Source organism: Coregonus clupeaformis, chromosome 7 (genome assembly GCF_020615455.1).
Source record: "Coregonus clupeaformis isolate EN_2021a chromosome 7, ASM2061545v1, whole genome shotgun sequence".
NCBI classification, from domain to species: Eukaryota; Metazoa; Chordata; class Actinopteri; order Salmoniformes; family Salmonidae; genus Coregonus; species Coregonus clupeaformis.
The window spans coordinates 12,736,511-12,762,948 of record NC_059198.1 but is presented as its reverse complement, the minus strand read 5'-3'; the positions used below and the strand labels follow the sequence as shown (position 1 = coordinate 12,762,948).

The following is a 26,438-nucleotide window of genomic DNA, read 5'->3' as shown; positions in this document are numbered from 1 at the left end:
GAGGAGAACTAACTGGTGACAGATGGCGAGAGAGAGAGTCCTGGCATTTGCATCCAAGCGTCCAGCTGACGCCCACACTGACTCATGGAACACAGGGTTGGAGCAGCAAAGAGAACCATTTGGCTCTCTAGTTTCCACCACACCATCATACAGCTGTCTGTCTCCAAGCTCCAACCGACCGTTGTGTTCTTTATGATTAGTGCTGATGACAGATTATTTGAGTTTAACAGCACTTTCAGATCTGTCAAGGGCTGTCAGTGGGTGAAATGGGTGAAACCATAAAAGGAATTTTAGTTTTTATTTGAATTATTTTATGATTATTTATTGATGGCTTGATGTTTGGATAGAATATGTGCATAGTTTTTTGTCATAAGCTATTAGGGTTTCTTAGTACATTCATTATCCATATAAATCTGACAACACCGCACTGCAATACTGTTTAAAAGATTCTGAAAGCCATGTCAGTTACTGGTTCAAATTGTTTGAGTTCAGCTACATTTGTGCTGTTGGAAGCTATTGTAAAATCATTGTGGAAAATAAATAGGTCCACTGCATTGCTATTCGTTAGATGGAAGTGCTTGGTGAGTACTGTATCTGGATATACAGTTCCTTTGTGATGTTCTTTTCCCTCTCTTTGCTCTCTGGGCAGGAACACTCTGTTCCTATTACTCGACCCCTCATGTACCCCTCTACACAACACACACACAAACACCCACCCAACCACCCACACATTAGAGAGAAAACCAGGGGTCTGGCTTGCACTAAAATCTACCTAATGGATATTTATTTTCCTGTTTCATGGTATATACTGTATAGCAAAATAAATGTTTGGATAGTTGTTGCCTCCTTGCATGGTTGAGCTAACTTTGAGCTAATACAAACCATGTCTTGTGGCTTGCCAGGATGGTTTCATGTTTGATTCCAAATTTGTTCATAACATATTATGAATTACTAAAATAAAAGACAGAAAGACAAAGAGAGAGAAAGCCAGCTTATGCCAAATAATAAACTTAGTTAGCACAAATGACACTGAAGCTAAACAGGCAGTGTTGTTTTGGATAAACAGCTGGGTAAAATAGACAGTCAGAACATACATTTCAGGCTGGGGTGCTCCCTCTTTAGGCCAACATTCAACTCCTTCTTTCAACCTCTTCTCTTTCAATCAAAAGCACTCGGCCACTGATAACCCAGACTCTTTCTTGTTTTATTTTTTGTGCTTGGCACATATTAGATAATTGGTGACAACATTAGTATTTTACATATAAAGTTATAGATGCATATTACGTTAAAGCATATTCTGTCAACACTGTAATATGATGTTTACAAAAACAATAGCATATGAAAAAAAAAATGAAAAAAATAATTCACTGTGTGACTGTCTTAAAATTTGGAAATCAAGGTTGTATGTAACTTGAATAACTCAGAACTTATATGTTTTGCATAAAGCACATGCAAGGTGTCTCTTATTATGAAATGAATAAACCAACAATAATCCACAACAGAGCACGAACGAAGATATGAGAAGGGAAGGCACTTGTCATGCTGCCACAAGTTGAAAACTCTGAACAACCCATGTGACTTCTCTTCAAATCTTGTACTTCACTTTTCCAATCTCACTTATGACACAGATATGCTAGAGGGAGGAAGAGAAAGAGAGTTGTTCCGCTCAGTCAGATGTTAAATCAAGCGAGCAACACTTTGATCGTTTATAGAACGTCACTGAAATATGTTTTAATCCCCCATGTTTACAGAACATAAATTAGTTATCTGTTGTGTTTTATCTGCTGGAGTGTTGAAATACCACGGTGACGACGAGCCCTCAGAAGATAAATGTTTTGAGTTGATTAGAGATTGTGGAGGGATGTGAATTTGGGAAAGCAAGGTCAGACTTTCCCCATATGACAGGAATCATCTCGCCTCTCCATTATGCTAGCGCACTGAACTTTACATAATTTAAAGATTCAGGGTTCAAAGGTCATCGAAGGTCAATCTCAAACTGATAAATGAACACTTCCTTGATAACAATCATATGATTGTACTGATATGTAGCATGTGCTAACTGGTATTACTAATAGTCGTTAAGTGGGGAATTAAGATGTCTAAGATGAGAAGGGAAGCCCTCACTCTGCCAGATAAGCAGATCCTAACCGTTACATTCCTGGTTTGACCTTCCTTCCAATTTCTGTAATGAATACCACACACACACACACACACACACACACACACACACACACAAACACACACACACGCAAACACACGCAAACACACACAAAACACACACAGGCCAAAGGTGTGGGTGTGAGTTTGGGGTGCTGTGTTTCAGACAAATCTGAGTATCTCCTTGATACAGGTATTCATAATAGAGGTAAGGGCAGTACATTTAAAATAAGAACACTGTAACTCAATTTAACATAGGAGTGTTGGCATGGGGCACAGTGCAAGAGGTCAGGAAAACATACAGGTATTCCAAAACATACAGTGCACACATACACACCCCCGAACGCGCACACACTCGAAGGCCCATGCGCCCCAACGAGCACCCGCACACACACACACGCACGCACGCACGCACACACACACACACACACACACACACACACACACACACACACACACACACACACACACACACACACACACACACACACACACACACACACACACACACACACACAGAGAGAGAGAGAGAGAGAGACACCCACACACACAGAGACACACACACACAGAGAGACACACAGAGAGAGACACACAGAGAGACACACACACACACAGAGAGAGAGAGAGACACCCACACACACAGAGACACACACACAGAGAGAGACACACAGGGATACACACAAACACACACCGAGGATACCTGGGTGAGTTTAGATTTCAGGGAGAGAAGTGTCTCTTTGACTATGTTTACTCTCAGCTCCCGGCTCTTTCATCCCTTTCAAACAGCTCTTTAAACTAAAAGGTCATGTGTAGTTCAGAAGTAAAAGTAGGGTCTTACATTCAGGTCACGGAAATATTCGTTGTAGTCCAAGGCATAGCCCACGACAAAACGGTTGGGAATTTCAAACCCCACATCTGTTAAAACATATACAGACACAGAAAATTTGATATGCTAAATATGTAGAGATGGTCTGAATAAACCATAAATTCAAACTTGAGTCAATGTCAGGTGTTATATTAGGTCTGTATAGCAGAAAATCTTCTCGAAATGTCTCACGATCAAATACCAACCTCAAACAAAGCACCTTGTAATGTATTAAACATACAACATTTAAAATACAAGCTCATTCAATATTCGAAACCACCTGGGCTTTAGACTGAGATATCAGTAACATGACATGTACAGTATAAATCTTGTTCTGAAGGATGAATGAAGGATGAGTGAAATCCTGGATGGCATCATGGATGACATTAAATAGAGATGCACTTACAGTCTGGAAGGCTTCCAACCACATTAGGGACCCTTTTCACCAGCAGACTGAAACAGACATGACAGTACAACCATTAACGAAGCTAATCTCCACAATCATTTGCAATGAATCATGCAGAAGAGATTTGATCTCAGATTAAAACAATTTACAGTGATACTACATAAGCAGTTCATGCCTAGATTATAGTGAAGATGGCGATAGGGTAGCTATTCTTATCATTCAGACAGGAACAACACTGATTACGGAAGCTTCAAAGTGGAAACTAAGGGCATACAGTACAGTACCTATGCCATTCTAAATCTAAAATATATTGGGGTATACATAAGGATTGATTTATTAAAACAATTATATACTAACATAGTTGAATTCAAGCAATGAAACACAATTGCAAACTTTACATTGTTCCTGTGGCTGTCACAGGCTCGGCATTCCGTGGACATGGAGAGCTCTGACAGACTGACTCACCCGGCGACCTTGACCATCTTGGGTTCAAAGGCCTCCACATGCTTCAGAAGGGCCTTCATGGTCTTTCCTGTGTCGACTATAGCCTAGAGACATGGGAAAGAAGAGGGATAGAGGAAGGGAGGGCCATGAATGTGGACTGCTCTCAGAAGAGAATGGATCGCAATAGCAACCGATAACATGAATCCACAGATTTTTTACAGATATCAATGACAATGTTTTGCTTTGCTTTGAAATTGTTCCTTGAAATCTCTGATTAACAATTACACGAGTTATATAGAAGTGCAGAATGCAATGTGACAAAATTCATGCAGTTGTGTATGTGTGTGTATATCACACAGCCTATCTAGAATGTTGATTGGATCTCAGATGCTGTTTTTCCTCTAGAGTGTTGGCTAAACAGCCATCATGTGGTGAAGGCCTAGTGTTTATGCATGGATGACTTCAGTCTGGAAACTTTCACATCTGAAACATCTCAAAGGGGGAAAAAAATACAAAAAAGAGAGGTCTGGCCTATGTGCACCAGGAGCTTGGAGGGTAGCAGGAAAACTATTAATTTAAAGCAATTATTGCCTGTATGCAATGATAGGCATGTTATATGTTATGATGTAATCTATGCAATTTATCGATCCCTTGCCGTTTGGTTGTTATTGCATTATTTAAGACCTGATTATCAAAATAGTAAATCAGAATAAGTGAAGAAATTCAATATTTTTGTATATTACATTTCATATTTATTCATAAGCAGGAGGGAATATGGCATATTTATAGGCCTACTGTATAATATAATAAGCCTGCATATAGATCAAACCAAATCAAATTGTATTCCTCACATACAGTGCTGTGAAAAAGTATTTGCCCCTTTCTAATTTTCTCTACATATTTTTCATACGGAATGTTAACAGATTTTCAACCAAAACCTAATGTTAGTTGAAGGGAACCTGAGTGAAGAAATAACACAACAATTACAAACTTATTTTATTTATTTCATAAACAAAATAATGCCATCACCAAACGCCCCTGTTTGAAAATGTAATTGCCCCCCTTATACTCAATAACTAGTGCCACCTTTAGCTACAATGACGCCAACAAAACACTTTCTGTAGTTGTTGATCAGCCTCTCACGTCGCTGTGGAGGAATTTTGGCACAATCTTCTATGCAGAACTGCTTTAACTCAGCAACATTTGTGGGTTTTCAAGTATGAACTGCTCGTTTCAAGTCCTGCCACAACATCTCAATTGGGATTAGGTCTGGACTTTGACTAAGCCATTCCAAAACTTCAAATTTGTTGCTTTTTAACCATTTTCATGTAGACTTGATTTTGTGTTTTGGATCATTGTCTTGCTGCATGACCCAGTTGCCCTTCAGCTTCAGCTCACAGACAGATAGCCTGACATTATCCTGTAAAAAGCTCTGATACAGAGCAGAATTAATGGTTCCTTCTATTAAGGAAAGTCGTCCAGGTCCTGAAGCAGCAAAGCATCTCCAAACCATCACACTACCACCACCATGCTTGACCGTTGGTATAAGGTTCTTACTGTGGAATGCAGTGTTTGGTTTTTGACAGGCATAATGGGACCCATCTCGTCCAAAAAGTAATAATTTTGACTCATCTGTCCATAGAACATTCTTCCAAGAGTCTTGATGATCATCCAGGTGCTTCCAGGTGCTTTTTGGCAAACTTGAGTCAACTTTTTGGACAAGACGGGTCCCATTATGTCACTGCATTCAACAGTAAGAACATCATACCAACGGTCAAGCATGGTGGTGGTAGTGTGATGGTTTGGGGATGCTTCACTGCCTCAGGATCTGGACGACTTGCCTTAATAGAAGGAACCATGTATTCTGCTCTGTATCAGAGCTTTTTACAGGAGAATGTCAGGCCATCCGTCTGTGAGCTGAAGCTGAATCGCAACTGGGTCATGCAGCAAGACAATGATCCAAAACACACAATCAAGTCTACACGAAAATGGTCAAAAAGCAACACATTTGAAGTTTTGGAATGGCCTAGTCAAAGTCCAGACCTAATCCCAATTGAGATGTTGTGGCAGGACTTGAAACGAGCAGTTCATGCTTGAAAACCCACAAATGTTATAGCAGTTATAGCAGTTCTGCATGCAAGTGGGTCAAAATTCTTCCACAGTGATGTGAGAGACTGATCAACAACTACAGGAAGCGTTTGGTTGGAGTCATTGCAGCTAAAGGTGGCACAACCAGTTATTGAGTGTAAGGGGGCAATTACTTTTTCACACAGGGGAATTGGATGTTGCATAACTTTGTTAATTAAATAAATTAAATAAGTATCAATTTTTAAAATATTGTTTTACTCAGGTTCCCTAATATTAGGTTTTGGTTGAAGATCTGATAACATTCGGTATAAAAAACATGTAAAAACAGAGAAAATAAGAAAGGGGGCAAATACTTTTTCATGGCACTGTACTTCATAAACAACAGGTGTGGACTAACAGTGAAATGCTTACTTAAGGGCCCTTCCCAACAATGCAGAGAAAAAGAAAATAGATAGATAATAGAAAAGTAAAACACGTAATAATGAAAGTAATAATAGTTACACAATGAGTAACAATAACTTGGTTATGTACAAGTGGTACCAGTACCAAGTCGATGTGCAGGGGTACAAGGTAATTGAGGTAGATACTGTATGTACATATAACTAGGAATAAAGTGACAGATAATAAACAGTAGCAGCTTATGTGATGAGTCAATAAAGTTAGTGCATAAAGGGTCAATACAGATAGTCCGGGTAGCTATTTGGTTAACTGTTTAACTAACTATTTATCAGTCTTATGGCTTGGGGATGGAAGCTGTTCAGGGTCCTGTTGGTTCCAGACTTGGTGCACCGGTACCGCTTGCCGTGCGGTAGCAGAGAGAACAGTCTATGACTTGGGTGGCTGGAGTCTTTGACAATTTTTATCAACTTTATTCAAGGCATCAAGGCAAATTCAAGGCATTTGCAATACTGTACCATGAGATGATGCAAGTCACTTACCTCTACAATCAAGACATTCTTTGTGCCATGTAAAAAAAAGAGAGAAACCCATCTTTAACATCTCTGAACTGCAACATCACAACAACTTCCATTCAAACATAGGGGCAAATACTTGGGAGTTTGACTTCACACTTGTTAGACTGTAGCTATAGTGACAATCTTGGATCTAATTTTAGTCCCAAAGAGACACACAGACATGTCATTATACTCCCTCATAATGTACAGTTGTTCCTAACACTGAGCCAAATGCACTTCCAAATGTCTTAGACAGAAAGATAATTACAGTTGGACTCTTTCTCTGGTGCAGGGGTTCAAATGACAGCTTTCCCCCCTTGGCTGTGTATGAGGCTCTTTGTCTGGCTGGTGGAGTGTATCTATGGTTTGAGGCGAGTGCTCTGAGAGAATGCAGGCAGGAGGCCAATGTTGTGGGCCTACACGCTACACCTGAACCGTGTTATGTAAAACTATGAATAGGGAGTAAGGACATGTAACTATGCTGAGCAAAGATATTAGTTACAGTTCATATTACATTTACGTCATTTAGCAGACGCTCTTATCCAGAGCGACTTACATTATTATTATTATTTTTCATACCCCCTGTGGGAATCGAACCCACAACCCTGGCGTTGCAAACGCCATGCTCTATCAACTGAGCTACATCCCTGCCGGCCATTCCCTCCCCTACGCTGGACGATGCTGGGCCAATTGCACGCCGTCCCATGGGTCTCCCGGTCACGGCCGGCTACAACAGAGCCTGGATTCGAACCAGGATCTCTAGTGGCACAGCTAGCACTGCGATGCAGTGCCTTAGACCACTGCGCCACTCAGGAGACTATGAGGAAATCAGTCAATTGAAATAAATTAATTAGTCCCTAATCTATGGATTTCAGGACTGGGAATATAGATATGAATCTGTTGGTCACAGATACCTTTAAAAAAATGGGCCTCACAATGGGCCTCAGGATCTCGTCACAGTATTTTTGCCATCGATAAAATGCAATTGTGTTCGTAGTCTGTAGTTTATGCCTTCCCATACCATAACCCCATCGTGTAATGATCATGCTGTTTAATCATCTTCTTGATATGCCACACCTGTCAGGTGGATGGATTATCTTGGCAAAGGAGAAATGCTTACTAACAGGGATGTAAACAACTTGGTGTACAACATTTGAGAGAAATAAGCTTTTTGTGAGTATGGAACATTTCTGGGATCTTTTATTTTAGCTCATGAAACATGAGACCAACAGTTTACATGTTGCGTTTATATTTTTGTTTAGTGTAGTAGAGAGAGAGAAAACATGGAAACCTTGAGCAGAACTAACCTGCTTTGCCACATGAAAAAGAGGTAAACAAAACAGCCTCAAAAAACCACATCAGTGGCTTTTATATGACCTTATTCAATATGGATTACATTTCCCCTCAAGAATGTTAAAGATACGAAACACAAATGCTTGGAGGTAATTGGTGTATTATTCTACCAGACAATGTGTTACATCATTCTAACCCCCTCCACTACACCCAAAGGCTTTTGCCCTCATTCCGCTATCTGTCCTATTGCTAAAATCCCAAATAAAATCCTGTACTTGCCTCCCTTCTGCTGATGATGGACTGGGAAAGGAGGTAAGCTATAGAAACTCGACCCCATGCAGAGAATCCTGCAAAATCAAGTCATTTGACAGATCTGTTCTTGAACCTATCCAGCCAGCCTCCCCCACTTACATATTTGCAACAGTGTTATGCATTTGAACTTTAACACACCTCGACTTTCCATGATGACATTTGGGATTAGGAAAAGCAAGTGCTATAAATGGTATGCCATTGCCAATAATGCTAGTTGACGGTTGGCCAGAGTCCACGCCCCTAATAACTGGCACCCCTTATGACTGGCACATGCCCCAATGACTGGCACCACTCAGCTGTGCCATGGGATGACGGCATGACGCTGAGATGGCAGCCATTTAGTGAAGATTGATGGCAGCCATCTAGTTACCCATGGTGAAGATTAATGTTCCTGACTTGCGCAAATTTGCTGGGTTAGACAGACAGCTATTCTTGTTGACCTCCTAACCCTGAGCAAAAACAAATCTTAGTTAAGGTTTTTGCCTGTTCAGTTGTATGTTAAAAAAAACTTTGCATGACATTGCCGGTGTCCTCTTCTGACTCCTAAAATATACCTTGCTACTGAGATAGAGACAGTAACTCTGTGCTGTAAGACTACATTCTATCTAGATGGGGGCATCACTCCCAACACCACTCACATACCATCATCTTGAGCACCGTTGACATAAACTCCATCAAATCTTTCAATGGTACTGTGTGGGGTGGATGATGATCCACCAAAACCCTATTTTTCATCGTCAAGTATTTCCTTAGGAAGAGGATAGGACTAGATGAGTGATTCATTCTCAACCTGGTGATGGCTGCAACACACTGACAAAGTTACACTTATGAAGGGTACACAAAGAGGACGGTTGTCAGGGAAAACCCCAAAATGTATGACCAGCCGAATGAACGCAGGATGACACTGGGTTCACTCTCTTCGCTCCAGTCCAGAAATGTAGTTTAGTAGACACAATTTTACGCAGGAATGTCTTAAACTGTCTGTCTCTTATGGAAGGACCTAAACCTTGCCTCATGCCATAGAGTCAAAATATGTATTTTCATTATATGGATCTACTATGCCTTGTGGTGATTCGTTGGGCCCACTCCTTAGACATAGAGGGCCACACCTATGTGAAATATACCAGGGGTAGTTCATTCTTCAGCTCAATCTTCTTATTTCTTCTTATAGATCGTATACCTTATCTGAATTTGTCTTAAAAGTGTGTGTGTCTTTCTCTTTCTTCCTTTACCACCCAAATGAGCACACTGATACATTTCCAAGAGCCCTGTCAACACTCAACAGCAGAGCTGAGTGCGCCCCCTTGTGGCTAGTTATGACCTTATATCAAAAACGTTCTTCACGCTCAAATTCTTTAGAACAAAGGGTATCTGACAGCATAGAATCTAAATTCCCAGAGGGATAGCAATGGAAAGATTATTTACAGAAAGAAATCATTCCAATTTATTTAAGCATGTACATACCTTGCCTCGTAGAACAGATAGATCTTGACTTCCTATTATGTGCAGGTCCTCTGTTGATTGGTCATTCTAGAGAAGAAGAAAAAAACGGTCTTGAGTGTGTGAACAGTCACCATTCTGTCCTGGACAGAGGCAAGACACAGATAACCTCACAGAGATGTCCCCAAACATGACATCCAGGATGACTATGCTGCACAGATCAGTGAAATGTCCATGATGGTGACTGTCTAGTGTCTACATAATCACTATCATTTAGACAGTGAGGCTTTAGATGGAATGGAAAAGGGCCAGAATAAAGGACAGTGACAATGGAGCTAATACAGACACTGTCATTCAGGTCAGCTCAATTCTACAATCATGCTGGAGTCAGATATTTCAGATGCTGAGTTAGCCAAAATACAAAATCCCAAGTGAAAGGGGATATCTAGTCAGTTGCACAACTGAATGCATTCAACCGAAATTGGTCTTGCGCATTTAACCCAACCCCTCTGAATCAGAAATGTGCGGGGGGCTGCCTTAATCGATGTGACAGAAATTCATGACCTTTCATAGGAGTATAGCGCACAATGAGGAGACTGAAAAAGTTATCATTTCCAATAATTTCTCATTTCACGTTTAATTTCCTTAAGCTAATTTCCTAACGCTCATATCGAACCATCCTAAAGTACACTACACACACAAAAGTATGTGGACACCCCTTCAAATGAGTGGATTCGGCTATTTCAGCCACACCCGTTGCTGACAGGTATATAAATTGAGCACACAGCCATGCAATCTCCATAGACAAACATTGGCAGTAGAATGGCCCTTACTGAAGGACTCAGTGACTTGCAACGTGGCACCGTCATAGGATAACACCTTTCCAACAAGTCATTTTGTCAAATTTCTGCCCTGCTAGAGCTGCCCCGGTCAACTGCCGAGTGCTGAAGTGTGTAGCGCGTAAAAATTGTCTGTCCACGGTTGCAACACTCACTACCAAGTTCCAAACTGCCTCTGGAAGCAACATCAGCACAATAACTGTTTTTGGGAGCTTCATGAAATGGGTTTCCATGGCCGAGCAGCCGCACATAAGCCTAAGATCACCATGTGCAATGCCAAGCGTCGGCTGGAGTGGTGTAAAGCCCGCCGCCATTGGACTCTGGAGCAGTGGAAACGCGTTCTCTGCAGTGAGGAATCACGCTTCACCATCTGGCAGTCCGACGGACGTATCTGGGTTTGGCGGATGCCAGGAGAACGCTACCTGCCCAAATGCATAGTGCCAACTGTAAAGTTTGGTGGAGGAGGAATAATGGTTTGGGGCAGTTTTTCATGGTTCGGGTTAGACCCCTTAGTTCAAGTGAAGGGAAATCTTAACGCTAAGCATACAATGACATTATAGACGATTCTGTGCTTCCAAATTTGTGGTGACAGTTTGGGGAAGGCCCTTTCTGGTTTCAGCATGAAAATGCCCCTGTGCACAAAGCAAGGTCCATACAGAAATGGTTTGTCGAGATCAGTGTGGAAGAACTTGACTGGCCTGCACAGAGCCCAGACCTCAACCCCATCGAACACCTTTGGGATGAATTGACACACCGAATGCGAGCCAGGCCTAATTGCCCAACATCAGTGCCTGACCTCACTAATGCTCGTGGCTGAATGGAAGCAAGTCCACGCAGCAATGTTCCAACATCTAGTAGAAAGCCTTCCCAGAAGAGTGGAGGCTGTTATAGCAGCAAAGGGGGGACCAACTCCGAGCAGGTGTCCACATACACTACTACATTACCAAAAGTCTCTCAAATTGATTGTGTAGCTCAACAAAGTCACACACACATACACATACACATTCACACACACACACACACACACACACACACACACACACACACACACACACACACACACACACACACTCAGACAGACTATATACTCTTCCATCTCCAAACATGAACCAATTATTAATAACAGAAATAACAGGTTGCTTCTATTTCTATTCAACTCAAGTATTTTCCTGAATGTTCTGAAGTCAGTGCTAAAATATGACCATTTCGAGATTTGAATGTTATACATTGACGATACAGCATCTGAACAGGCCTCCCAGTTGCTCTGGTGAAGAGAAGCCCAGCTGCATAAACAATACATGCAGAAGATTTCAAAGGACAAATAAATAGTAGGATATTGTGTTATTGGATGCTAGCATGCTAGTTAGCTATGGTGTCATAGATAGCTAGCTGAATAAAGTGGGTTGAGTCTATTCCTTTAAACATTGGACCGCTGTGGTTCACAACAATTCTGAATTCTAAAGGTGGAAGTTGGGAGAGTTTTTGTTTGGGTGGTTCAGTGAAACAATTATAGTTTCTGAGGTGGAAGTTTTGGTGAGGGAGGCCCTGCTCTCTCCTCTCCCAGATGTTTAGTTCATTTCATTCCGATCTCCTCTGCATTATTGTAGCCATTTGCTACAGCCTGTCAACTATGCCTCTGCCTATCCCTGTTCTCTCCTCTCTGCACAGGCTACACAAACGCCTCACACCGCGTGGCTGCTGCCTCTCTAACCTGGTGGTCCCTGCACGCACCCCACACCTGGAGTTCCAGGTCTCAGGCAGCCTCTGGAACTGCCGTTCTGCTGCCAACAAAGCTGACTTCATCCCCGCCTATGCTAACCTCCAGTCCCTCGACTTCCTGGCGCTGACGGAAACATGGATTACCACTGAAAACACTGCTACTCCTACTGCTCTCTCCTCGTCTGACCATGTGTTCTCGCATACCCCCGAGAGCATCTGGTCAGAGGGGTGGTGGCACAGGAATCCTCATCTCTCCCAAGTGGACATTCTCTATTTTTCCCCTAACCCACCTGTCTATCTCCTCATTTGAATTCCATGCTGTCACAGTCACTAGCCCATTTAAGCTTAATATCCTTGTCATCTATCGCCCTCCAGGTTCCCTTGGAGAGTACATCAATGAGCTTGACGCCTTGATAAGTTCCTTTCCTGAGGATGGCTCACCCCTCACAGTTTTTGGGGGATTTCAACCTCCCTATGTCCACATTTGACTCATTTCTCTCTGCCTCCTTCTTTCCACTCCTCTCCTCTTTTGACCTCACCCTCTCACCGTCCCCCTACTCACAAGGCAGGCAATACGCTTGACCTCATCTTTACTAGATGCTGCTCTTCTACTAATCTCACTGCAACTCCCCTCCATGTCTCCGACCACTACTTTGTTTCCTTTTCTCTCTCGCTCTCCTCCAACACTACTCACTCTGCCCCTACACAGATGGTAATGCGCCGCCGCAACCTTCGCTCTCTCTCTCCCACTACTCTCTCCTCTTCCATCCTATCATCTCTTCCCTCTGCTCAATCCTTCTCCCTCCAATCTCCTGATTCTGCCTCCTCAACCCTCCTCTCCTCCCTTTCTGCATCCTTTGACTCTCTGTGTCCCCTATCCTCCCGGCCGGCTCGGTCCTCCCCCTCCAGCTCCGTGGCTTGATGACTCATTGCGAGCTCACAGAACAGAGCTCCGGGCAGCGGAGCGGAAATGGAAGAAAACTAAACTCCCTGCCGACCTGGCATCTTTTCACTCCCTCCTCTCTACATTTTCTTCATCTGTTTCTGCTGCTAAGGCCACTTTCTACCACTCTAAATTCCAAGCATCTGCCTCTAACCCTAGGAAGCTCTTTGCCACATTTTCCTCCCTCCTGAATTCCCCCTCTCTCTCTGTGGATGACTTCGTCAACCACTTTGAAAAGAAGGTTGACGACATCCGATCCTCGTTTGTTAAGTCTAATGACACTGCTGGTCCTACTCACACTGCCCTACCCTATGCTTTGACTTCTTTCTCCCCTCTCTCTCCAGATAAAATCCTGCGACTTGTGACTGCAGGCCGCCCAACTACCTGCCCGCTTGACCCCATCCCCTCCTCTCTTCTCCAGACCATCTCCGGTGACCTTCTCCCCTACCTCACCTCGCTGATCAACTCATCCTTGACCGCTGGCCATGTCCCTTCCGTCTTCAAGAGAGCGAGAGTTGCTCCCCTTCTCAAAAAAACCAACACTCGATCCCACTGATGTCAACAACTACAGACCAGTATCCCTTCTTTCTTTTCTTTCCAAAACTATTGAGCGTGCCGTCTTTAGCCAACTCTCTTGCTATCTCTCTCAGAATGACCTTCTTGATCCAAACCAGTCAGGTTTCAGGACTGGTCATTCAACTGAGACTGCTCTTCTCTGTGTCACGGAGGCTCTCCGCACTGCTAAAGCTAACTCTCTCTCCTCTGCTCTTGTCCTTCTAGACCTGTCTGCTGCCTTTGATACTGTGAACCATCAGATCCTCCTCTCCACCCTCTCCGAGCTGGGCATCTCCGGCGCGGCTCACTCCTGGATTGCGTCCTACCTGACCGGTCGCTCCTACCAAGTGGCGTGGCGAGAAGCTGTCTCCGCACCACGTGCTCTCACCACTGGTGTCCCCCAGGGCTCAGTTCTAGGCCCTCTCCTTTTCTCCCTATACACCAAGTCACTTGGCTCTGTCATATCCTCACATGGCCTCTCCTATCATTGCTACGCTGACGATACACAACTAATCTTCTCCTTTCCCCCTTCTGATAACCAGGTGGCGAATCGCATCTCTGCATGTCTGGCAGACATATCAGTATGGATGACGGATCACCACCTCAAGCTGAACCCTGGCAAGACGGAGCTGCTCTTCCTCCCGGGGAAGGACTGCCCGTTCCATGATCTCGCCATCACGGTTGACAACTCCGTTGTGTCCTCCTCCCAGAGTGCGAAGAGCCTTGGCGTGACCCTGGACAACACCCTGTCGTTCTCCGCTAACATCAAGGCGGTGACCCGCTCCTGCAGGTTCATGCTCTACAACATTCGGAGAGTACGACCCTGCCTTACACAGGAAGCGGCACAGGTCCTAATCCAGGCACTTGTCATCTCCCGTCTGGATTACTGCAACTCGCTGTTGGCTGGCCTCCCTGCCTGTGCCATTAAACCCCTACAACTCATCCAGAATGCCGCAGCCCGTCTGGTGTTCAACCTTCCCAAGTTCTCTCACGTCACCCCCTCCTCCGCACACTCCACTGGCTTCCAGTTGAAGCTCGCATCCGTTACAAGACCATGGTGCTTGCCTATGGAGCAGTGAGGGGAACGGCACCTCTGTACCTTCGGGCTCTGATCAGTCCCTACACCCAAACGAGGGCATTGCGTTCATCCACCTCTGGCCTGCTGGCTCCCTTCCTCTGCAGATGCATAGTTCCCGCTCAGCCCAGTCAAAACTGTTCGCTGCTCTGGCACCCCAATGGTGGAACAAGCTCCCTCACGACGCCAGGACAGCGGAGTCACTCACCACCTTCCGGAGACATTTGAAACCCCACCTCTTTAAGGAATACCTGGGATAGGATAAAGTAATCCTTCTACCCCCCAAAAAAAAAATTGTAAAGTGGTTATCCCACTGGCTATAGGGGTGAATGCACCAATTTGTGAGTCGCTCTGGATAAGAGCGTCTGCTAAATGACGTAAATGTGCCCTTGAGCAAGGCACTTAACCCTAATTGCTCCTGTAAGTCGCTCTGGATAAGAGCGTCTGCTAAATGACTAAAATGTAATGTAATGTAAATGTAATATTGTGGCACCAACCAAGCAGCTCCTCAACTACATGAAACTAGAGAACCTCATATTCACTACTATGTTTATCTCTAACTTCATCACAAGCGACTGATAAATGATGTGATGATACAGCCTTTTCAAAAGACTTTAAAAGAACTTGATGTTACTTACCAGGTAGCTCTTCAGCCTAATAAACTCCACTCTGGTCTCCAGGTGCTTGTTGGAGTTGCGGCATTGTACCTTAATGAACTCCACCAGGTCAGAACAGAACTTGTACCCTCCCTTCAGTACACACAGCACCACCATGTCATGATCCCCAATGTCATCCATGATGTGTCGGGCCAGGCGCTCCGTCCTACAGTACAAATCATGTTAAACCTCCCCAGAAAATCACAATTACACAAACAGAGCAGTGTGTGTGTGTGTGTGATTAAATTTTGAGGTCACATGATACCATAGAGTTGACGCTTTATCACTAATTGCCAAGGCATTCAGTGTGTATGACGCACGCACACGCGCACACACAATGGTATAGTTTATTGTGTACTTTCAATACACAGTTCTCAACTCAATGACTTCTTGAAGTCCTCCAAGCCTCCCTGGTTGGTAGAAATGTGGCACGCACCAGCATTCCTTTCCACATGAGGTAGAAAATCAGAGCTGTGAACCCAGGCCAATGAGTGCACCAGGAGAAGACCAATAAAGTGGGTCAAGTCCAGTGATAAGGATTTTTAAAAAGGGGGTGATATTCCTATTTAAGAGCATCCTTTAAAGCACAGTACTGTAGTAATGTATGTTCCATATTGTAACTACAATAACATAAATAGAATAGTACATTGGCTTCTGATCACCTCAGCAAGTTGGTGAAAAGGTTTGTATGAATTTCCTCCAGATTATAAAATAAATTTTACCTGTCCATGATAACCCCATGTGGAATGTAGACACTCTCTATATCTTCACGGTAATGCTCTGGATAAGTGAAGAGCTCTAAACTGTATCCGGGCCAATCATCTTTAATCTAAGATATGATAAACAAAGATAAGGAACACTTGCAAAGTTATGATCAATTCATTAATGCAATATTCCAATTGGCTATATCTGTAAGTAGCCTATCAATTTAAAAAGTCCATGATCAGAAGACAGTGCTTGATCAGCTGAAATCAGCTGCAACAAGTTACTCAAGAAAACAAACCACAGATAGGATAAATATTGGTATATAACAATAGTCTACTACAAAACAAAAAGTTTGAAACTATTTACCACAATTCCTCCTTCCATTCCCGTGGCTCTGGATGGAACGCATTCTGCCATGATGTTTTTCCGCGATAACATACAGTTGATGTAAAAATGCAGTTAGCAGACAAGGACTGAAGGGGAACGAACAAATTACAACAATTACATGCAAGATAATAATGAAGTAGTGTTCTTCGAAGTTAACCCTCCCTGTAATATGACAACTTTTCGGCTTTATTCTGTCCCTTACCTTTTCCACTTTTTAAGGAGAGATTCTTTGTGCAATTTTAGGCTGAAACTCAAAACTAGCCAACAAGTCAAGCATGCTGTGGTCATGCTGAAGTCATTAGTGTGACTAAAAAGAGGTGGTTGTTGTATTCCAGTCCTTCTGAATAAACCACCGAATGGTACAATTAGATCCACAGGGGTGGATAATCAGCTGCATGTGATTTCCTGTAGTAGTTTTCCTGTAAGCACGGTTACTTGCTAAAAAGGAAAAGTGACTAATTTGGTTCAAGAAACTGTGGCAAAGGACCAGATAAGTATAGTCTAATTTAGGCTCTCGTATAATGAACTACAAGATTACATCATGACGTAGTATGTAGTAATGTTTATAAACGGTTTGTAAGCAGATTTAAAAAATTAAAAAATAATTGCATTTACCACATGAAATTACCAAATAAACAAAAGCACCACATAAAATACTGACATGTTATGTTTGAGATTAAATGACATCAAAATATCTTCAAATATAGTGCAGAGAGTTGATTTAGTTTCCCAAAACAATGTGAAATCATAGACAGGGACAGTGAGAGGGACATGACAATTTGCCAGGAAATTTCATATCTAGCACTCAGGGCATATGTTTTTTTCCTCACTGAATATCTGTTTACAATGTTGGCATTTGCCATTGAGACTTAAGAGGTGTCATGTGTGTTAGTTGTTGTTGGCGATGTAGATGGTCTTGTATCGCTCGATGAGGTCAATGTCCCTCTCCAGCTGCTTCATCTCCAGCTCCAGACGCTCCTTGCAGTACTTCTTGGGGGTGGTGTCCATGACAACAGAGAGTTCCTGGTACTGATGGTGCAGCTCCCCCCAGTTCTTCTTCAAGCCCTGGAAAGAGGATGACCCATCAAAAACACAGGCAAGGGAGATGAGCTTTCCATTCTTGCTCAAGAACAATTCATTATCAATAAGCCCATGTATGTCAGCGTAATGGGAATGTCTTTCTGGGAAATGTCTCTCTCAAACCCTTTGAATGTATGCTGGTGCTTAACAGAATTTGTAAGCCTATTCATCATTTGATACATTGATCTAATATTGAACCTTATCTAACTGACTGATCAGCTAAAACACATACATTAATGTAATGTATCATTATGATCTATTCTAGGACAGATTCTATTGGCTTGGTTCTAAGGACCTATGTGGTTTACCTGTATGATGTTGTTTCACTCATCCTCAGAGAGCTGTTTCATGGCGCTCTGTTTCATGCACTCCTTGACATAGCTTTCATACTTGTCCTGAGGCCTCCTCACCTCAGCGCGCTGCTGCAGGTACTCAGGGGTCTTTCCGAAGTCCTGGGAGGGGATGGGAAAATAGTTATGTTGGGATCCTCTTCAGTTCAGTTCACATTGATTGAGTGTCCAGTCTTGGTGCAATAAGCATATAAGCGTCTTTCTTTGAATAGCAAGTCAATATCTTGGACAAATTCACTACCTGCTTGACAGACAAAGCAAAAGCAGTCTTTTCATATGTAGTGGTAAGTTCACGTTTTTCTTGATGTACTTTGGGACCAGTCCTGAATTTTCCAGGAGCTGTTTGTTTCCAGTTTTAGTGTCGGCGTAGATAGGCTGTGGCTTCCTTGGCACTGCCATGATGTTCTCAAAGGCATATGTCTTTACAAAGTACTTTTTGGAGTGAATACTGGTATTTGTGTTTTCTTGACAGTATCATCATACAAATATGAAATAAGTTTCTCTAGTGGTGTAAAAATATATAAACACAGAATTAGAGTTAGGAAATTACCTCCAAAGTGATATTGAGATGTAATCTCGCCCTATTGCTTACTTTCAGTAAATGTGGGTTCCTTGGAGTGCTTGAGCAGATATTTCTCTGGGGAGGGCACAACAAAGTATCCCCACACATTCCCAATCCCCACACAGAAACATAGGTTTAAGAAATAGATTCATCTAGCTAGCTAGCTAGCTTTTACATAGTTTACATAGCTAGCTAGCTAACGTTACACGGTTACTTTGTTAGCTAACATTAGCTAATTAGCTAGCTAGTTATTTGTAGTTCACAGTGTGGGAAGAATATTTATCTTGTTTCTACCTTTCCTGATAAAGTGAGAGATAAAATCATCCATCTTCTAAGATTTGTGGTTATCACATCAATTAATTTGGTATAATTCGTGTTATACAGATCCTCAAGAGAGGTAGGAATAGTAATGCCTAGATATTTTATTCCCTTGTCAGGCCACCTGAAAATTGGCAGACAGGGTACCTGATGGGGGGTGGACCCATTCATAGCGTAGGCTTCAATTTTACATACATTAAGTTTATATCCTGAGTAAATCCCATATGTTTTTATACATTTCATCAAGCATGGCACAGAGTTGCGTACATCAGACATAATATCTACTTTAACCTCTTCCCTTGGAATAAGGTTATATATGCTTTCTGGTGGATACATAGCTAGCTAGTGGTCAACATAATTTACATAGCTAGCTAGTGGTCAACATAATTTGTGTTGCCAAACATGCACCAAAAGAATACAAAATCACGCAACTCTAACTAGCTCTGCGTGAATGTTTTGTTTGACAACAAGCTTCCTGTGCAACAGTTGCTGGGCAACTGCCGGGGAATGATTTTGACAGCACCAGTGTGGTACAATCTAAGAATTCCACTGCTGCTACATTGTATCACCTCTGAAATGGCTCATTGGGCATAGAGGACAGTATTAGAAAATAGTTTTTATAGATCTGTGGTATTACCAAAGATGCTAATTGTTCTATCTGTAGTATTATTACATTGTGTCGCAACTTGAATGCAATCTGCGTCTTGTCTGTTTTGCCTTCTCTCAGTTTACATGTAATACGGTACTTACGAAATACAGTTTGTTCCTTTACTTTTCCTGTAAAATGTGTCAAGACAATGCGAAAACTATGCCATATACAGTGATTCGCATTGTGGCCGCCAATGGAATGGGTGGAGAAAAAGGCCAGCAACACTCAGTATTATTCAGAGCTCCATGAAATGACACCATATATACATTCTACAGACCCTACTGAGTATTCCCTACAGATTCGTTTTTGCTCTATAAGCCAATATATTACATATACAGTGATTCGCATTGGGGGCATTTATTTGACCTTGGAACATGTTTTAAAACATACATTTAATGCAAATGTCACTTAAATATTAACGAATATGAATCATTGTTAATGTTTTGACAACAATTTGTAATATACAGTATCATGAATAAATACAGGTTATTGACACTTTTTTACTATTACGTGGGGACTTTTATTCCGAAAACGTCTGAAATTCCGTGACCCGGAAGTACTTTTTTAGTGTTGCTGACGAGAAGCTGATGTCAACAAGCCAATGTCGAATGTGGCTGACATTGATTTACTTTCATCAGCTGTTTCTTTACTACAATAATTAAAAGTTACTAGCTAAGGTACTGTAAAATATTATCCAGCTAGGCCTAGTGTATAAAATAAATGAAAAGTCATTATCGAGTGACGCATACGTCACATGATAACAGAGAGCAATCTCTTGATGACAAAGGTTGCTGTAGCAAGCTAGGTACAGTAGCTATCTAAAATGACCTATCAAGCTAGAAACAGTAGATATGTCAACGAAATTATTTCCTAAAATATGTGTTAAACAGAATAGTATTTTAGAAGACAAATGTAAGTATGAGCCCTATGGGTTCTATTTAGCCATTGATCATGACTCCGTTCCATTACATGACACATAAGTTATTGGACAAAGGCGTCTTCTGTAGGGGGGTGTTTTGTTAAGATCCCTGACGCTAGATCTGAACATTAACACGCATCGCTTGCGGTACGGTATTGGAAGCATAAGGACCTTCTCTTTCATATCAGCGAGCCAGGGTGGTTTGTGTTCCCATACGGCCATATCACCATGTTACAGCACTTGTTTACGGAAAACAGACAGAAGACAAGAGGCGACCACCTGTGCTAATTAGCTATCTAGCATGCCCAGAACAGCTGTGCATAAGCATAATTCACGAAGTCTAGCAAGAAATGTAGTTTCGTTGGATGGAGGCATCCATAGCTGTATGGATCTATGCAAAACTGCTACAGTAATTTTATTCGAAGGATTCTTTCTCGCTGATGAAAGATACTGGCTATATGTTTCGAAAGCCTTATCACAAGCGATGATTATTTACGTTTCTAAACGTTAAATATGCACTATGCAGACAACGCTCCACAATTTCCTGGTTGCTAACAGTCTAATAGTTTGCCTAATTTCAGTTTATGTGACAAAACAAGCTAGTATAGTGTAGACTATCATTGTACCATCTAAACTGCTGTGAAATATCTGTTCCATAACCAAAAATATTGTATTTTCAGCTGTTTGAAGCTGGTGTACAAAACCAAAAGTAAAATATGCAAAAACGAAACTTAAGAACAGGGAGCATAGAAATAGCACACATAGAACATATCTACCATTTTGCAGACTTGCTTTCAATGAGAATGACAGATCTATAACACACATTTCTATGCGAATTTCGTTGGGTCCCCCAAAAAGTTACATATTGCAGCTTTAACCCAGCATTGGGATTGTAGTTGTGGGCAAAGCTAATTGAGTAGCACAGTATGAGTCATACAACCTGGAGATGGTTCCAATTGTTTTTTCACCATAAATTTTTCCATCTGGGATTTTAGAACTACTTCATATAAGGTCTGTGTTTTGTGTAGGCTTACCCTGGCTTGACGTTTTGATAACCGCACAAATCTCTCTAGGACAAGGTCACTTTTATCAGTAATTAGCTTTGCTCATTTTTTTTGAGTAAATAATATATTGATAAAACTCAACTTGTCCGAGAAATAATTACACGGCTAGCAAAACATCACAAGGTAAGCCTACACCAAACACACATTTCATTTGAATTTTTTGTTAAATGAATGGCGGAAAACCCATTGGAACCATTTCCGTGTTTTTATGGGTATTATGGCGCGTCCATTGTGGAGGACTATGGCTGAGAACTGTAGGGAGAAGGCAGAATGCCACCTAGAGTTTGAGAGCTAGGGTCTATTCATCTTTTTTAATAAAAAAAAAAATCATATTCTTCATCAACCATCTCCCTGACCACCTTCCTCTATTCAAGCCATGAACTGTCCCTCTCCATTTTTGGCACTCAAAGACTTGGCCTGTATTGGTTGATGTAACTATACAGTAGCTAGGCTACTCATGATGATGTATTGCTTGTTTGTTTTTTGCTTTTGAAGCACTTTGTGATTGTTATGAAAAGGGCAATAGAAAATTTATAAATTATACATTATTATTCACACTGGTCAAGTAACTTAGCAAAGGCTAATCTTAGTATCTGCTAAAATGCTGTAGCTATAACCAGGATATATTATGTTATCAACATGTACAGTAGCTACATAAATTAGACATTTCAACAGCTCCTGACAAGGAATTTACATCAATTAATGTATTGCCTGTTATTATTTGATGTCATTAGCCCTGTACAATCAATCTTATCTTATCTGTCTTACAGATCTGACATAACAACCACATCAAAATGCTTCCAGTAGCCTACTGTCAAAGGGTGAAAATGTTTATAGCGATGGGAGTGTTGAACAACACACGGCAGCTTGCTCTGAAAGCTGTGAGATGGCAGACTAGCACAAGCCCTTTCTCAATATCCAGATCATGGCTATCTACTGTACCCCAGATAGGGGACCAAAACATCCTGCTAATGGGTCCGCCTGGAGCAGGAAAAACCTCAGTGGGGCGTGTTGTTGCTCAAAGACTAGGAGTGCCTGTCATTGACGTGGACGACCATGTCCTGGAGGTGACATGGAAGATGCCGGTGGCTGACAAGCTGGCTGAGGTCGGAGGTGAACGTTTCCTGGAAGAAGAGGGTCAGGCTCTGTGCAAATTCTCCACCTCTGGTAGTGTCATCTCCCTAACAGGATCCAACCCACTCCACTCTGGGGCTATGCAGCACCTCAAACGCACTGGACTGGTAGTGTATCTGGATGTAGCCACCGATGACATCATACAGAGGCTCTCCAGGATGAAGGTGAACAGGATTGTGGGCCAGGAGGCTGGGGTCCCCATGAGGCAGATTCTACACTACAGGAAGCAGTTTTATGAGAAATGGCTTGACACTAGAGTGCTCTGTGGGACTGGAGATACTGTTGAGGAGATTGCAGAGAAGGTGCTTCAGGCTGTGGAGAGATACCAGAACTCGGATTCGGAGACCTTTGTGTCAACCAGGAGTGATAACGGATCATCTAGTGATTCAAAATACTTCAGTGACGTTGTTTTAGAGGGGTTAGCTCCTGATGGTGGACTATACGTGCCCCAAAAAGGCTTTCCAAAGCTCGACGCACGAGAATGGCTAAGACTAGCAGAAATGTCCTATCCTGAACGAGCCTTAGCCATCCTTGAAAAGTGCATACACCCCATGGATATCCCTGGTACCGAGCTCAGAAGAATGGTGTTCAGAGCTTACGGGGTTAACTTTGCCAGCGAGGCCATTGCACCGGTGAAACACCTTATTCATAACCAGTTTGTGCAGGAGCTCTTCCACGGCCCCACTGCTTCGTTTAAAGACCTGGCATTGCAGTTGATGCCTCAGCTCTTTGCCTATTGTCTCCCACAAATGTGCAACTACCTCATCCTTGTGGCAACATCCGGTGATACCGGCAGTGCAGTGCTGAGTGGGTTCGGCAGCCTGAATGACCTGGACCGGCAGAGGGTCGGCGTGCTGGTGTTCTTCCCAGAGGAAGGAGTGAGTGAGATCCAGAAGCTACAGTTGACAGCCTACATAAAGGCCAATGCCAGGGCTGTCAGTGTCCTATCCGACTTTGACTTCTGCCAGAGGGCCATTAAGACCATGTTTGGGGATTCAGGTCTGACAGGACATTTGGCTATGGAGTATGGCACTGTCCTCAGCACAGCTAACTCCATCAATTGGGCAAGGCTGCTACCACAGGTGAGGTCATGCTGTAAGATGACATGGTAGTACTTGTGTTATTACGACTCACAAAATGTGCTTGATATATGAACTGTAAACTGATTATTTCTTATTTGTATTATAGGGGATTAACAAACCCTTCTTAATTCTATACAGGGGTGGGGGTGAATACATTCTAAATTAACATGAATTACATATAGCTATCCTAAACAATTCATTATTGTTTGATTTATTCATTTCATTTCATTCAGTCTAGGCTACTTAATATCTCGGTATGTTGTTGTACAGCTCAAGTAGCATTACTTCATTACCTCCTGTTTCTCCCCAGGTGGTCTATCACGCCTCAGCATATCTAGATCTTTTCAAAGATGGGGTTGTCAAGTTCGGAGAGCCCATTGATGTATGCATCCCTACCGGTAACTTTGGCAATGCCATGGCAGCCCTGTACGCTAAGCAAATGGGTATCCCAATAAGAAAAATCATCTGCGCTTCCAACCAAAACCGAATAGTTTCCGACTTTATTACGACAGGGGTGTGTGATCTCCGAAACCAGCCTCTCATTGCCTCGCACTCCCCAGCCATAGACATCCTTAAATCCTCCAACCTGGAGAGATTTCTCTACCACACCTCAGGTGGTGATGGCCATCTTGTTAGAGATCTGTTCACACGCTTAGAGAAAGACCAGTACTTCAAAGTCTCTGAGTCATTGCTTCAAAAGATACAGGAGGATGTGGTGGCTGGCTGGTGCTCTGAAGAGGAATGTCTGGCTGCCATCCAAAATGTTCACACCAAAACTGGTTACGTGATGGACACACACACCGCCGTTGCCAAGGCGGTTGCTGACCGGCTACAGGACCCGTGGTGTCCAGTGGTGATCTGTTCCACGGCGCACCACGGGAAGTTTGCCCCCGCAGTCCTCAAAGCGCTGCAGTGCCCGAACACTCATTACAACACCTCAGATCCTCTGGACCAGCTGAGGGAGCTGGCCTCTGTAGCGTCCACACCTCGGATGCACCAAAAAATGCTTCAGTGCCTGAAGGAAAACAGTAGAGGAGAACATACAGTGTGTCAAGCTGATTTCAGTGTGTTAGTGGAGGAGGTGGAATCCATGATTCAAGACTCTTTCTTGAAAGTTCATTAGGTCTCTTTCAGATAAACAAACAGTTAATGACTCTGGACCAGGTGTAGTGTGGTAGTGTGGTACATTTTATTTTCATTCAGTCTGTTGAGGGCAGTTGAACATGAAAGTCAATTCATGAATTGATAAACCATTATATGAATTCATGTGGGGTTTTTTTGTCTTATGAATTGTGCAATTGATCTCCTTATTTGACAGAATTTTGGTTTAGATTATGTTTCTACAGCGACTGGAGATGTCCTAACCACATACAGTGCCTTCAGAAAGTATTCAGACCACTTGACTTTTTCCACATTTTGTTACATTACAGCCTTATTCTAAAATTTATTAAATACACTGCTCAAAAAAATAAAGGGAACACTTAAACAACACAATGTAACTCCAAGTCAATCACACTTCTGTGAAATCAAACTGTCCACTTAGGAAGCAACACTGATTGACAATACATTTCACATGCTGTTGTGCAAATGGAATAGACAACAGGTGGAAATTATAGGCAATTAGCAAGACACCCCCAATAATGGACTGGTTTTGCAGGTGGTGACCACAGACCACTTCTCAGTTCCTATGCTTCCTGGCTGATGTTTTGGTCACTTTTGAATGCTGGTGGTGCTTTCACTCTAGTGGTAGCATGAGACGGAGTCTACAACCCACACAAGTGGCTCAGGTAGTGCAGCTCATCCAGGATGGCACATCAATGCGAGCTGTGGCAAGAAGGTTTGCTGTGTCTGTCAGCGTAGTGTCCAGAGCATGGAGGCGCTACCAGGAGACAGGCCAGTACATCAGGAGACGTGGAGGAGGCCGTAGGAGGGCAACAACCCAGCAGCAGGACTGCTACCTCCGCCTTTGTGCAAGGAGGAGCAGGAGGAGCACTGCCAGAGCCCTGCAAAATGACCTCCAGCAGGCCACAAATGTGCATGTGTCTGCTCAAAAACAGACTCCATGAGGGTGGCATGAGGGCCCGACGTCCACAGGTGGGGGTTGTGCTTACAGCCCAACACCATGCAGGACGTTTGGCATTTGCCAGAGAACACCAAGATTGGCAAATTCGCCACTGGCGTCCTGTGCTCTTCACAGATGAAAGCAGGTTCACACTGAGCACATGTGACAGACGTGACAGAGTCTGGAGACGCCGTGGAGAACGTTCTGCTGCCTGCAATATCCTCCAGCATGACCGGTTTGGCGGTGGGTTAGTCATGGTGTGGGGTGGCTTTTCTTTGGGGGGCCGCACAGCCCTCCATGTGCTCGCCAGAGGTAGCCTGACTGCCATTAGGTACCGAGATGAGATCCTCAGACCCCTTGTGAGACCATATGCTGGTGCGG

The 26,438-nt window shown here is 42.9% G+C and overlaps 2 protein-coding genes and 1 pseudogene across 6 annotated transcripts; 1 reads left to right on the top strand and 2 right to left on the bottom strand.

The window, feature by feature from the left end:
- Window positions 1-1,183: 1,183 nt before the first annotated feature.
- LOC121569390 (hypoxanthine-guanine phosphoribosyltransferase-like) lies at window positions 1,184-17,314 on the bottom strand. Of its 3 annotated transcripts, none has more exons than XM_041880296.2 (10): window positions 17,040-17,313; window positions 16,817-16,923; window positions 16,468-16,574; window positions 15,728-15,911; window positions 9,983-10,048; window positions 6,899-6,916; window positions 3,894-3,976; window positions 3,429-3,475; window positions 2,996-3,072; window positions 1,184-1,633 (listed from the first exon to the last, which is right to left on the bottom strand). In XM_041880296.2, the coding sequence occupies exons 2-10, from the start codon at window positions 16,886-16,888 to the stop codon at window positions 1,586-1,588; spliced, it is 702 nt and encodes a 233-aa protein (XP_041736230.1). In that variant the 5' UTR covers window positions 16,889-16,923; window positions 17,040-17,313; the 3' UTR covers window positions 1,184-1,585. The 3 variants fall into 3 exon arrangements, with proteins under 3 accessions (XP_041736230.1, XP_041736232.1, XP_041736231.1); XM_041880298.2 differs by having other exon boundaries at window positions 16,817-16,860; XM_041880297.2 differs by lacking the exon at window positions 6,899-6,916 and having other exon boundaries at window positions 17,040-17,314.
- A 108-nt stretch (window positions 17,315-17,422) lies between these two features.
- On the bottom strand, window positions 17,423-18,920 carry LOC121570191 (annotated as a pseudogene).
- A 1,459-nt stretch (window positions 18,921-20,379) lies between these two features.
- Window positions 20,380-25,419, top strand: LOC121569377 (threonine synthase-like 1). 3 transcript variants are annotated; one of them, XM_041880275.1, is made up of 3 exons: window positions 20,380-20,473; window positions 22,550-23,995; window positions 24,306-25,419. In XM_041880275.1, the coding sequence occupies exons 2-3, from the start codon at window positions 22,574-22,576 to the stop codon at window positions 25,116-25,118; spliced, it is 2,235 nt and encodes a 744-aa protein (XP_041736209.1). In that variant the 5' UTR covers window positions 20,380-20,473; window positions 22,550-22,573; the 3' UTR covers window positions 25,119-25,419. The 3 variants fall into 3 exon arrangements, with proteins under 3 accessions (XP_041736209.1, XP_041736210.1, XP_041736208.1); XM_041880276.1 differs by lacking the exon at window positions 20,380-20,473 and adding an exon at window positions 20,494-20,601; XM_041880274.1 differs by lacking the exon at window positions 20,380-20,473 and adding an exon at window positions 20,494-20,708.
- Window positions 25,420-26,438: the final 1,019 nt, after the last annotated feature.